Source organism: Monodon monoceros, unplaced genomic scaffold (assembly GCF_005190385.1).
Source record: "Monodon monoceros isolate NGI ecotype Baffin Bay Population unplaced genomic scaffold, NGI_Narwhal_1 Super_Scaffold_9, whole genome shotgun sequence".
Classification (NCBI taxonomy): Eukaryota; Metazoa; Chordata; class Mammalia; order Artiodactyla; family Monodontidae; genus Monodon; species Monodon monoceros.
In genome coordinates, this window is record NW_021703786.1 from 51,039,656 (window position 1) to 51,053,915 (window position 14,260).

Consider the following 14,260-nt stretch of genomic DNA (forward strand, 5'->3'; position numbering starts at 1 on the left):
GTGTTTAGAAGCCCCCACGAGGTCCTTCCCAAGCTCGCACTAACACACCCAAGAAAGCTCGTGAATAAAGGGCATGCGAACACCAGCACAGGAGGGATCTGACATTTCACCTACAGTCAGTCTCCCCTCTGAAGACAGGCGAGTGGGATGGATGAGACGGGTGTCACCGGTCCACCCACCCTTGCCTGCCTAGCAGGGATCAGGGTGCAGGGTCAGGGCTGTCCCTGGGCAGCCTTCCTGGCGTGGCACGACTACGAGTTTCTGGTGGTGCTCAGGGGCTGTCCTCCCTCCTCTAATTCTGTCTTTATGGATGGGAGATAGACTCCCAGCAAACAACCAGGTAGGTGTGGGAAGGAGCTGGCAACAGTGAACTGCATCTGGGAAGGTGTGTTTTCTTTTCTTTTTTTTTTTTTTATGGGGGGGCACTGAACGGGGCACGGGGCGCTTTTCCAGGGGATCCCCGCCAGAGAGTCAGGGCCCGGGCAGAGCCCACCCCGGCCGCGGGCCCCGTGGTGTCCCCTCCAGGGGCCCCTTTCTGCCCCAGAGCTGACGCTTTATAAATAAACCATCCAGGCTGGGGAGGGTCGCCAGGGAACTGCCCTCCCCACCCGGCGCTCCCACTCTCCTCGGGGCTCCCGAATAAAACACCGATTCCAACGGGAGTAGATGAAACAACCCCGACCACAGCCCCCCGCGCGCGCATAGAGACCACTTCCTTCCGCTGGGAGGGGGCGCACACGCTCGCGACCCCCGGTCACCCCCGCGCCCGCCCCCGTACAATATGGCAGGGGATGAGATCTCCAAGGGAGTCGCAGAGAAAACCACACCAACTCCGACCCACTGGGATCGGCTTTCCGGCCCTGGACCCCCACCCACGTCCCTGACCAACTTTGGGGAGCCCCCTCATTGGCTTCCAGGGCGCGCGGCGCCCACCCGGGACAGAACGCGCGATTTAAAAGTCCGGCCCACCCCTGCCCCAGCCTCACCGCGCGGGGCCCGCTCGGGGGGCGCAGGGCCCACTCGGGGGGCGCATGCCCCACGCCTGGCGTCTGGCCCTGCCCCGGCCGCGCCTGGCCTCCGGCCCGCTGGGAAGGTGTGTTTTCTTAAGTAAAGCTCAATCGTGGGAGAGGGGGGAGAGGGGGGAGAGCCAAACTAGGGGCTGCAGATTTCCAAGTCCTCCCTAGTTCTGTTTTTTTTTTTTTTTTTTTGCGGTACGTGGGCCTCTCACCGCTGTGGCTTCTCCCACCGCGGAGCACAGGCTCCGGACGCGCAAGCCCAGCAGCCACGGCTCACGGGCCCAGCCGCTCTGCGGCATGCGGGATCCTCCCGGACCGGGGCACGAACCCGTGTCCCCTGCATCGGCAGGCAGACTCTCAACCACTGCACCACCAGGGAAGCCCCCTCCCTAGTCCTGATGGCCAGAGGGCCAGGTCCCAGGAGAATCGGGGTATCTCCTCCGTGGAGCAGAATCCCAGACAAAGGAAAGGGGCTGCGAGCAGTGCTTGAGCTGCTTCTGGTAAACCCTGGGCCTGCAGCTCTCACAGCATCAGGAGGGGGATAAAGGCACATGTGCAACCACCAAGACCAAACACAAGAAGCCACCAAAGTCAGACCAAAAAAGAAAAAAGGAATCAGTGAAAAAAAAAAAAAAAAAAAAGGAATCAGTGACGTGGAAGAAAAGTTTTAAGCGTTTTCGGAATGGAGGGAAAAATGAAGAGAACTTGAAAATGACTTGGTAGAAGATGATAAAATACACAAGGCAGAGAATGGCAATGCACTCTTCAAATTACAAGTGCTCCCAAGAAGAGACCAGACTAGTTCAGGAACAAAGCAATAAGCAAAAACATAATTGAAAAGCTTTTCTGAATGGAAGATCCAACTATGTTCGTCCTAGAAAAAAAAATCAGTGAAAATGACCCAGGCATATCCAGATGACATTACTAACTTCCAAATATAGGCATAAATAATACTACCAGGTTATTTAAAAGGGAATAAAAGCATACGCCTGGCCTCAGACTTCTCCCCCACGTCTCTGTTCTCGCCTTCAAAACTACTTTACGCTGAGCATCAGATCTGGTCAGCCCGCCTTCTCCTGCGCTCAGTTTTGACTTCACGGGCTACACCTGCTTGTTGCCTACACTGCATCCTGGAAACTGTCTTCTGGTTCACAAGGTCCTTCCCTGGGGTTCTGCAGGTGTGCCTGATGTGCTATTTAACCAGTCCACTGAGGGATGTCTCATTCCCTTTTCTTTCTTTCTTTTTTTTTTTTTTTTTAGATTTTTTTTTTTGACGTGGATCATTTTTAAAGTCTTTTATTGAATTTGTTACAATCTTGCTTCTGTTTTATGTTTTGGTTTTTTGGCCATGAGGCATGTGGGATTGAACCTGCACCCCCTGCGTTGGAAGGCAAAGTCTTAACCACTGGACTGCCAGGGAAGTCCCTTATTCCCTTTTCTGTGTCTTTAAATCTTGAACTTGTATCAGAGTTTATTAATTTGCCGACAAGGAAACCAGGAAAGTGACCAAAGAACGTGCCCATCCACAGAGGGAATAGAAATGAGGTGGGACAGGGAGCTGGGAGGCCGAACACTTATATAAGCAGCTGGTTTAATTAGGTAAAGACTGTGGTTTCGTGTGCTCACAAAAACATCATATTCATGGCAGTCAGTACAGTGGATATCAGGGGCCGGGGACTCCAAGCTGTTGGGAGTGCCAACCAGGGATCAAAAATAAAAAACAATGAATAAGAAGCAAATGATAAGGAAACATCTGTGTCTGTTAATGGGAATGACAAGGTTTACTGCTCTAAAAAATTACTGAAGTATCATTTGATTGAGTTTGTGAATTCCTTAATAACATTTTTCATTTTTAGAAATGAAAATGGTTCATTTGGTTCTTTTTTCAAATTTGCTCATTCTTTTTTCAAATGTCCTATTTGTTCAGTTTGGCTTCTATTGCTTCTCTTATCTCTTTTACTTAATTTAAAAACTTATTTGCTAACAAACGTAGTAAGGTAGATAGCTAGGGGGAAGCAGCCGCAAGGCACAGGGATATTAGCTCGGTGCTTTGTGACAGCCTGGAGGGGTGGGATAGGGAGAGTGGGAGGGAGGGAGACGCAAGAGGGAAGACATATGGGAACATATGTATATGTATAACTGATTCACTTTGTTATAAAGCAGAAACTAACACACCATTGTAAAGCAATTATACCCCAATAAAGATGTTTAAAAACAAACAAACAAAAAACTTATTTGGACTTTCCTGGAAGTCCAGTGGTTAGGACTCTGTGCTTCCACAGCAGGGGGCACGGGCTCGATCCCTGGTCGGGGAGCTAAGATCCCACATGCCGTGCAGTGAGGCCAAAAAAAAAAAACGTATTTATATTTCTTTCACAGTTTCACTATTATCTCTAGTTCCCTGGGCACTGATTCTCCTAGTTGTTACATTTGCCTACTCTCCCTCATGGTGGTTCTTTTCACGTGTGGTCGGTTAGACAACAGAAGCCAAACTCACAGAATTTTGAGTGAGAAAGATGATGATCAATTGCATTATTAGTCAAGTCACTGTCTTTTTTTGTATAAAGGCAACAGCTATTACCAGATAGCAAAAGACTCAGAAAATACACTGTCCACATGTCATTATTTAAGATCACATAGCCAGCTAATTATAAGTCAAAAGCAATAACTCAAGGGTGTATAGGTAATGAGGGTCTATAAACACTCGTGTTTAGTTTTCCCTTCTAAGTATCCATTCTGAGGACATAATCTCAAATGTAGGCAAGGAGCTATGTACACAGATATATAAAGCAATTAGCAATGAGAAGGAAAAAAGGAAATAACTCAGATGGCTTAAATGAGCAGAATATCCATATGACAGAATGTTTACAAAGAGTTATTGATTACACTGAGAACTGCTTACGACAAAATGTTAATTTTAAAACAGAGGTTCAACAATATAAAGAAAAAAGACACAGAAAAAAGATAGAAAGTAATTATGCCAAAATGTTAACAGTGATGGTCTCTGGATGGTAAGATCATGGATTTTGGGAGGGTGTATATTTCTTTATGCTTTCTATACATTGTGAATGTCAATGATCCATATTAATTTTATAATCAGAAAAGAGTTAAATGTATAAAATATTTAAAAAAATGAAAACTTCTGCGGGTAACAACAGTCAAGAACTTAAATATCTGGGGTAATATTAAATAAGAAAGATGAAATATCATGGTACTAACTCTGACATTATAGTCTATAATTTATACTCAACACAGTAGCCAGAATATCCTTTAAAAATTGGGGGGGGGGACTTCCCTGGTGGCGCAGTGGTTGAGAGTCCGCCTGCCGATGCAGGGGACACGGGTTCGAGCCCTGGTCTGGGAAGATCCCACATACCACGGAGCAACTGGGCCCGTGAGCCACAACTACTGAGCCTGCATGTCTGAAGCCTGTGCTCCGCAACAAGAGAGGCCGCGATAGTGAGAGGCCCGCGCATCGTGATGAAGAGTGGCCTCCGCTTGCCACAATTAGAGAAAGCCCTCGCACAAAAAAACAAACAAAAAAAACACAAAAAAACATGCCAGGGAATCCTAAAGACCTTCTAATTGATAATAAAAGAGAACTTAAAAAAAAAAAATTGGGGGAGGATTCAGGTCACACTTCTCCTCTACTTCAGACCTTCAAGGGCTCCCCATTTCACTCAGAGTAAAAGTCAAAGTCCTTCCAAGGATCTACAAGGACCAACATGATCGACCCCCGGCCACGTCTCTGACCTCCTCTCCTGAACCTGACTTTGCTCCAGTCACACTGTTCTACTTGCTGTTCCTCAAACCTACTAAGGACACACCTGCCTCAGGGCCTTTACACTTGCAGTGCCCTTTACTTGGAATGCTTTCTGTCCACGCAGCCACATAGTGTGTTCCACACCTCAGCTCAAATGACATTTTATCAGTGAGCCCTTTCCTGACCCCTGTATAAAACAGCAGCTACCCCTATGTTCCCATCACCCCGTCCCCTTTACCAAGTACTTTTTCACCATCTGTGACATGGCAGAACTTCCTTTATTGCGTTTGTGGTCTCCATCTCCCATGAGAAGAGTTCTTTTGCCTGGTGCATAGAAGATGCCCAGTAAATAAGTATTGAATGCCCGAACAACTAAATGCGTGAGACTGTAAGCTCCTCAAGAGCAGAGGGGCTGAAGCGGACACGACCGCATCACCGAAGTGCACAAAACAGGCAGCAATGCCAACCTGATGGTCCCAGGGACGTGTAACCAACATTCGACTCACTCCAGAAAAAAAGACTTATAATTACAGCCAAAGATGACAGCAGAGAAGAGTCAAATGGAAAAAGAGATAAGCGTGTTTGGGCACAGTAATATGAGAGTTTCCATCAGAAAAGGCAAGATCTTCCATCAGGACCTGGTTTTTGCTGCACGACAGATCTCCACATTTTTATCACAGACTCAGAACCAGCTCTATGTGGCACTTAAAATGACATTTCAAACGCTCTATTTAGCTATCTCTTTGTTGCGATTAGATATTTTTCTACGGGGAAAAAAAAAAAAAAAGGCATTAGGAAACCAATTTCCCTGGCACTCTCCCACCCCAAAAGCAGGCAGGAAAATGCAGCGCTTGGGTATGGTATCCACAGGCACCCAGACAGACACACATGCTTTCAGGGCCCGTCCACACCTCCTAAGCGTCCACAGTCTGCCTGGTCCTGCAGAGGGAATACAGCATCCTTGATCTTGCCCAGTTTTATCAGCCTCTAGAAATTCAAGGACAAACCGATCGCATAGTGCACAGCCTCACATCCTTTACTTAAGGAAAGATAAGAAAATTCGTCCTAAGCTATTTCAGACTTTTCTGGGCATCGGAGCGCTCGGAGATTAGGACGGGCTGGTGATGGACGCTGCCTGCCGTAGCTCAGGGCTATTAATGAGCGTGAGGGTAACTCACGGTGGGGCTGGACGGGGCCAGCTGACCCCCACCCAAGCCCTCCACTAAATTATTACATCTGCTAAATTTTTTTTTTTTTTTTGTGGTACGCGGGCCTCTCACTGTTGTGGCCTCTCCTGTTGCGGAGCACAGGCTCCGGACGCGCAGGCTCAGTGGCCATGGCTCACGGACCCAGCCGCTCCGCGGCATGTGGGATCTTCCCGGACCGGGGCACGAACCTGTGTCCCCTGCATCGGCAGGCGGACTCTCAACCACTGTGCCACCAGGGAAGCCTGACATTTGCTAACTTTGTATTTCCTCTCATCGCCCTCCTTTTCTTTGACAATTCCTTCATCTCCATCCTCCCCACAGCTCAGCCACGTCTTGCCATCCTGCTCAGGAATCTCCTACAAGATAGTATTTTAGGGAATTTTCCTCTCTCGTGGATGCCTGCATCTTAGAAGGGACCCCTTGAAGCCCAGAAGGACCTCAAGTTCAGAGGGGGAAGTGCCAGCTGGGTAAGAGAGGCAGGCTTCTAATATTGATGGAGCGCCTATTCTAGGCTGGACACTTTGTCTACTGTAATGATGTTGCTGAATTTTCAAGGTATCTCCATGAAACAGGTATTATCGTCTCCATTTCAGGATGAGACATCAGGGACCTCTGGGCAAGACAGACTAGAATGTTAGTTCACACTTGGAGGCCCTGCCTACTATCTTCCCTGTTCCAAAGACACGGCAGTGACCCATGAAAAGATTCCAGCAAGGAAGCTCAGCTATTCTCAGAAGTAAGATATATATCTCGATGGATCAAAAGCTCCAAATATTTACTATTTTGAGGGGCTGAAGGCACAGCCTGCTGACTCAGAACCCAGAAGCAGGTGGAGGGAGCTGGAAGGTTGGTTTTCCAAGGGTACAGGGACTAAAAGTCTCCCACGGGAGGTGGGGGACCAGTCCCTGAAATGGGGGCTGGTGAAAGCACTTTCCATCTGAGGGAGGAAGCTGAAAAAACCAGAGGTACCATTTCCCCACCCTCCTAAGACTAAAGCTTATCTGTGAATGTGAATAGTGATAGAAGCTGGAAGAAGCACACACGTAGCCAGGGCCTGGCCAGACTGCCTATGGCTTTGACGACTGGCTCCACGAATAATCCCATGATCGCTGTGAACATGCAGCTCATCACTAACCCAAGACAGCTGGCCCTGCGCCGGGGGACCCAGGACCTGGGTGGAGGCAACTTGAAATCACTCGGCAAGGAGAGCTGGGTGGAGGTGATGAGCAAGGAGAGAAAGAGAGAGAGAGACGGACTCCCACTCAAGATGAGCAGACAAACCCCAATTCCAAAACACCCGAGGAAAGCTGTTGCTGACAGAGACAACCAACAAAGAGTCTCAAAGATTTAGCGAGCTGGAAAGCAGTACTGAGGAAAGTATCTCAGAAAGGTAAAGAAAAAAAATGAGAAAGCACTGTTGGGAGCTGTGGAGAATGGATGGAGAGGCTCAGAACTGTATCCCACAGGGTTTCCAGGAGGGGAGACTTGGAATGGCAGGGCAGCAATATTCAAGGATATCATGGCTGAGGATTTTCTCTAACTAGAGACATTTTATGGATCCTCAGGTGAAAGACGCATATTAATCACCAAGCAGGTAAGTTAAAAAAATAAATCCACATCTCGAAAACCTGGGGCATCTTCCCTCTACCCGACCCCTTCTGTTCCTGAGATCCCTGGCCCATGGCCTTCCCCAGGAGCTGCCTGACAAGGTCCTCCACTGTTTTAGCCCCATTCCTGATCCTGGCACAGTGAGGAAAGCCCTGGGTTTGGGGTTGGGAGACGTAGGTTCGAGCCCCCCATCTGATACTGCCTCAGAGTCCTTGCTGAGCCTTGATTTCTTCCCTTCAAATGGGATCAGAAGTAGGATGATAGAAATTTAGAGCCAGAAGGGACTTTGGGGGCGGCGTCATCACAGGAGACCACGGCTAGACCACGGTCAGACCCACTAACTAGCTCGGTGCCCACAAGATACTTAACCTCCTGCGTCTCCACTTCCCCATCATTAAAAGGGGATAATAACAGCACTGGCCTGTGGGGCTGCATAAGGATGACATGAATTCATTCGCGTAAAGAACTCAGCACGGTGCCACGCGCAGAGTAAACCTTCAACCCGGGACAGCCATTTCTGTTACGATAATAATAGACGCCCATGAAATGCCACCTGCGACCTATACGCAGTGCGAGGGGCTCCCCACTGAAACCACGGACCCCAGGCAGAGCAGAACCAGGGGCCATTGCCCCCTCTGCACCGGGGAACGGGCAAGCCAGCCGGCTACCCTCCCCACCCTTGTCCCGGGCTGCCCCTGGTAGGCCCTCCTTGGCCTTCTGAGAAGCCCCTCTCCGTGACCAACCATGAACTTCCCTGAATTCGTGCACGCCCCGGCCCCGCCCAGGCCCCCCTCCAGACCCCGCTGCCCCGGGTACCCTACCTCTCTCTGCTCACTGCAGATCTTACACAGCCACAGGGACCGCTTCTGGCCGGGGGAGGCCTCGATCCCGCATTTGGTGCAGACTTTCTACAAGAGAGAGGACACGGGAACGTAAACACTCAGCTCCTTCCTCCTCAGCTGAGGGGCTGGGAAAACAAGGAGCCCTCTGGCACCTTCTGAGGGGATGGCTTTTGCTTCAGGCCCCAAAGGGCGATAACCCAAAGGATACAGATCATCTAAGACCCGTAGCTGGCTTTGGGGCACAATAGGTGTGCCCATCCAAGGATCTCCGTGATAGAAATTCACCCTCACAAGTACAACCTGTTGGAATCACGTCAAAAACAAATAAGCTTGCTGAGAGTCACAGCTGCATCATTTTCAATAGCAAGGAACTGGAAACAACCCAAACGCCCAATACCAGAGGCCGATACAGGCAAACACAACTGAATACGATACGGCCTTAACACAGCAGACTGTGTGGGTCCCTGGAAATGTGGGCAGGAAATGATGTTTTTCAACAAAGAAAACATAAAAAAAAAAAAAGAGCATGGAATAGTGAAAGGAAGGGAAGACCAGGAACAAAAAAAAAAAAAGAACATGGAGCAAAGAAAACAGACATTTGTATATAACCATGCAAAACATTCACTTGTGTGCCTGACAAGGTAAGACGATGATATGGTGACAAATACCAGTGACCGCTTGGGCACTTCCTTCATGCCAAGGCCCTTCATTTAACGATCCCAGGACCCCTATTATATAAGAATTAGGCCCATTTTACAGGCAGTAGTTTGAGAATTGCTCAAGTTCACGCAGCAAGTAAGTAACAGACTCAGGTCTGCCTCTAGAGCTGCTATATAACTGCCCCCGGACACGTGAGCCACCAGAACCTAGGCTCTGCAGCGTTTCTCCCTCTACAGAGTTGCTGAAGATCATATAACTTCTCGGTACATATTTTGCTTCCCCGAGATGCACAGCCACAAGCCCTGGTGGGAAAAAGCCAGATGAAAAGCACCAGGAGGCGGAGGGGCACTTGGTGGGGCTGAGACCTCTTCTGGGCTAACCCAGGTAGAGTCTGATTCAGGGACAGCGTGTCCTCCTCAGAGAACAGTCACACCAGCTAATCAATGCATCTTTCTGCCGCTGCGTGGAAGCTGCCCGGTCCCTGCGGGGCTTGGGGCTCTCTCCTCTCCTCTCTCCTGTCGAGGGAAGGCTATATCTGCGGCTTGGCCTTTTCTGCAGGCTGCCAACTGAGCAAGGAGCACACCTCTCCACGGAGAGGGAAATGTCACCAACTTGGCTTTTCAGAGCATGTTGTGACCGCCTGATTGGGCAGCGGGGCCACAGGAGGTGAGGAATCAGCTCGTGGCAGAAGGGAAGCTATGATACATTCGTGGGGGGTATGCATTCGCTTCCATCAGACCCGCAGGTATAAGAAATGTCACTTTTCTTTTATTTCTCCAAATAAATTGTAACATGCTCCAAGCTCCTGTCCCTCTGGGTTGGCAGGAAAGTCCATCCCAGTCTGTTTGGGCCCCGCTCTCGCGAAGGTCCCAGGCTTGGGGTCTTTGGCGGCGCAGTACGTCTGGGAAGGGTCCCCTGGGTGCTGCCGGACTGCTCACTGCTGTGCTGTTCCCCCTCTGAGCTCCCACGTCCCTCAGAGGGGGAAGGGGCCTGGCCACTTCTGTGTCAGGCCTGGGTTTGGGATCTGTGCCAGGCTGGGGTGCCGCCTCTCTGGGAGCCAGCAGCCTGTCCCCCTGGAGCCCCGAGCCACCAGTCTGGAGACTCTCCCTTCCCCACTAGAACTGCCTCTTGCTACCCCTTCCAATGCTCACCCCAACCCTTCTACCTCTAGGACAGGGGCCCCCATAAGCCCATAAGATGGGACTCAAGAAACACACATGGGGGCTTCCCTGGTGGCACAGTGGTTGAGAGTCCACCTGCCGGTGCAGGGGACACGGGTTCGAGCCCCAGTCCGGGAAGATCCCACGTGCCACGGAGCGGCTGGGCCCGTGAGCCATGGCCGCTGAGCCTGCGCGTCCGGAGCCTGTGCTCTGCAACGGGAGAGGCCACAGCAGTGAGAGGCCCGCGTACCGCAAAAAAAAAGAAACACACACGGGCCCCTCCTTCCTGGGGTGAAGAGAGGGAGGAGGCGCTGAAGCCGGCGGGCTGTTTTTCCTGCTCATTCCCATGATCCCGTATAGATGGCACATGTGGGAAAATCAGTGGAGCCATCTCAGAGAGGGGAGATTTCCCTCTTGTGTTTTCTACATGCTTGTACGGTTCAGTGACGGCTCGTCCTCCAAGCGCGCAGTGTGCCCTGACCCCCTCCCAAGGTTGCTGAATCAGACGATGCTGCTGGGAATCGGGAGAGAAGACCGGTTCCTCCCATTATGGAACACCAGCCCCTGCCACCCTGGAAACAGTGTGAAGGAGGTGGGTGTCATGATGTCCATCATACGGGTGAAGGAAATGAGGCTCAGAGATGTTGAAGGCTGCCCGCAGTCCCACAGTTAGGTAGCGACAGTCAGGATTTGGGAAGCTCCCCTCTTCTGGACCTTAGGAGAGCTGAGCACCGCGTGGAGCACGGCCCTGTGTTGGGAGGGTGGGGCCCGGTGAGGCACCCAACGCTCAGTCCCAGGTCGGCCTGCCTGCCAGGCCAAAGGGCATGTCTGGCTGCCTTGGAGGAGTGACATTTAAGCAGGGTTTGAAGGATGGGCGTGCACGAGCCCTCGATAAATAACATCTGACTGACTGGCTGATCATCTACGCTGTTGGGCGGCAGGGAAAGAAGCTAGGAGAGAGTGCCTGAAAGCTGTGTCCTGTCTTCTACCCAGAGAACACAGCACACGGAACCATCTGGCCTGGGGGCAGGAGCCGTGTGGACCAGTCGCCTTCCAGAGGCAGGGTCAAAGGCTGTTGGGTCAGCTCCCAGTCCTGGTGGGGGAGGGATGGATGGCATGTCCCAAATGTTCTCTCCTCCCCTTGTCCTGTGGGGCTCTGGAGGGAGTTGGGGGTGACGTGACAGGGAATACCCTCCCTGGCCCACGGGCAGCCCTGTTTTCGGGCTACCAGCCATCACTAGTGGAACCCCCGGTCAGTCCCGGCCATCTCTTGGTCCGTCTTTACAAGCTCCAGCGTCTCCAGCTGGGGAATCCGGGCCAGCAAAAAGATAACACGCCCCACTTCAAATAATACATAATTGCTGTTCTATTAAATCTCGACCAAGAAGAGAATAACGAGCCTTTTCCCCTTATGGGCTTGGTCTTAGTTCCAGGTTCCAATAAAGAAAATTAGGCAGGTGGTATTTAAAAAAGCCAGTGAGAGAGAGTGTGAGCCGGCCACAACATCAACTCAGTGTAAAGGGAACACTGCACAGTCGTGTCAAGGACAGCCGGGCCTGGGGGTGGCCACCAGCTTCCCTGCCAAGTGGGTTTCCATTGAGCGGAATTGCCCCGGGTGAGTGAGCACTGGCTTCCCGGGCTTGGCTCTCTCATGCTTCCTGCAGCCTCAAACCGTGTCTGAGCGTTAAACAAACCAAGTCTAGCTTCTGGGCCTGACTCAGACGCTCCATGCATTCCTTTTGCAAATGTACATCCCATCCCAGAACATGCATGGGAAAAGGGGGTGGCTCAGGGTGTAGCCCACGGGACACAGGCTTTGGGGCAGGGGAGCGCAGCGTCTGCCATTTAGATGCAACCTTGGGCTTGTTACTAGCCTTCTCTGAGCTGCATTTTCTTGTCCTGAAGACGGTGGTAACAGGCAGGCTCATGTCACAGTTAGGAGGGTCAAGGGAGATGACTGACGAAAGTGCTCAGCACGGTACACGGTAAGGAGCAGGCAGCAACCACAGTCCTGCACAGCTGCCTCAGTGAAGGATGCCACACGCATCAGTCATATAAGCCAAAACCCCAGAATCATCCTTGATCCCCACTCTCCCTCCTGCCCGTCCAAATAATCCATCTCCAAGAACTCTAAATCTCACTAGAACTGTCCACTCTCCTCCAAGACCCTCCCTATCCATACTGCCATCTCCGGGGCCTGCACCATGGCCCCACCCCACCTTGGCCAACCTCCAGCTGGTTCCCAGCATGGAAGCCAGTGTGATCTTTTCAAGATGCAAATCTCATCACGTCCTGTCTACCGTCCTTGCCAGCTTAGGAGCCTCCAGAGACTTCCTGTTGCCCTCTGGATGAAGACCACACCCTTTCACATGACGCATGATGCCCGCTCAGGGTAGACCTACCTCCTTGTGACCTCAGCTTGCACCCCTCTCCCCTACTCTACTGCCTCGTTCTCCATCTCAAGCCCCAGCCGTGTTGGCCTGACTTCAGTCCCTGGTCCTCAATCTGCTTTTCCTGCCACTGGACCTTGGCATGTGCTGCTCTCTCTGTCTGGGATGTACTTGACCACACGCTCTCCTCATGAGCCTATGCATCCTTCAGACCTCAGCAAAAGCAAAAGCACCGCTTCTTCAAGGAAGCCTTCTCTGCCGTCTTAACCTGGTTGGAGCTTCCCTAACAGGCTCTCGCCTCTTCTCCTCCACTGAGACTTACCCTCATTTGTGTGGCTGTGTAACTACGGTCACCTCCCCTGCTAGGCTGTCAACAACCAGAGGGCAGAGGCCGCGTCTGTTTCTGTTCACCTTCCTGTTTCCGGCATGATGAATTTTTGTGGAATAGACGAATAAACAAATGAGAGCTACTTTTAACATTACACCTGAGAAGGCAAGATGTGGCCCCTCCTGGAATGTGCCAACCTACTGGGGGGAAGAGACGCACAGAAACAGGAAACACTCGCTGGGCAGCAGCGGGGCAGGGGGTGCCCCGCCCACACTGAGTGAGGCTGACTGGTCAGGCGACGGGAGACCAGACAAGGAAGAGCCTCCTCTGGGGTGGGGTGTCAGGGGTGGTGGGACTGCTGCCCGATGGGCCTCACTCTCAGTGGGCGGGGCATGAATCCAGGCTGGGCTGGCCACAGAGGAAATGACACTGAGGGTCCTTTGCTAAGGGTGGGGGCAGAGATGTGTGCCCCGCCCTCCACGTGGCCACTGCCTGCCCGCCGCCCCAGGGGCGCATCCTGCAGGCTGCCTGTGTGTTCAGACTCTTTCCAAGGTCTGTGGGGGCGCCCTCCTGAGCATCCTCATACCCTAGCCCACTTTGGTCACCCCAAGACTCCCTGGAACCCCGCCTCTCCATCCAACATCATCACCTTCACCTTCCCACGCTATAGGTCAGAGTCAGAGGCACGACAAGGTCCGGGAGACCACAGAGCTGGGGCACCTCACTCCCAGGCCGGCCTTCCCATCCTCACCGCAAGCCCCTGACTCATTCCACGCGGAGCCTTCACGCTCCACGGCGGAGTCCCTGAGCTGACGCCGACTAGAAGGGAGCAGGTGTGGGGCCCACGCGGGGGTGGGAACGAAACTGCTCGCACCCCTCCAGGGCGCTTAGTACCCGGGAGTCAGCCACGCTCTCTGTGACAGGCCCTGGAGGCTTCGCTGCTGCTGCTTCATCCATCACACAGAAAGCAGTGTTCCCGACACTCAGCCAGCCAAAGAAAGACGAAATTGTGCTTAAATGTTCCACACGAGGAGGCCCGAAAAACATACGCTGTGCTGCAGAAATGAATAATGGAGACGGTTAATTTGAAAATATTTGGTGCTTCAAGTCAACAAACGTTTACTCAATACTGGATGGAAGGTGCTGCTCTAGGAATGATGAGGATGAACAAGCCACGGCCCTTCGTCCTCAGCGAGGGTTCCATCAAGCGGAGGACTTGATGAACGAGCAAAACTCATCTGGAAAAGGACTTGCCCAAGAGCTTCAAGACTGAAACTGGAAAAGG

General features: G+C 51.7%; 1 protein-coding gene across 1 annotated transcript in view; it reads right to left on the minus strand.

Annotated features, from left to right (window-relative positions):
• The window catches only part of RPH3AL (rabphilin 3A like (without C2 domains)), a 177,972-nt gene that overhangs the window by 46,517 nt on the left and 117,195 nt on the right, over positions 1-14,260 (minus strand). The window contains 1 exon segment of the mRNA XM_029211702.1: positions 8,417-8,503. Within this exon segment, the coding sequence (XP_029067535.1) occupies positions 8,417-8,503 (87 nt within the window).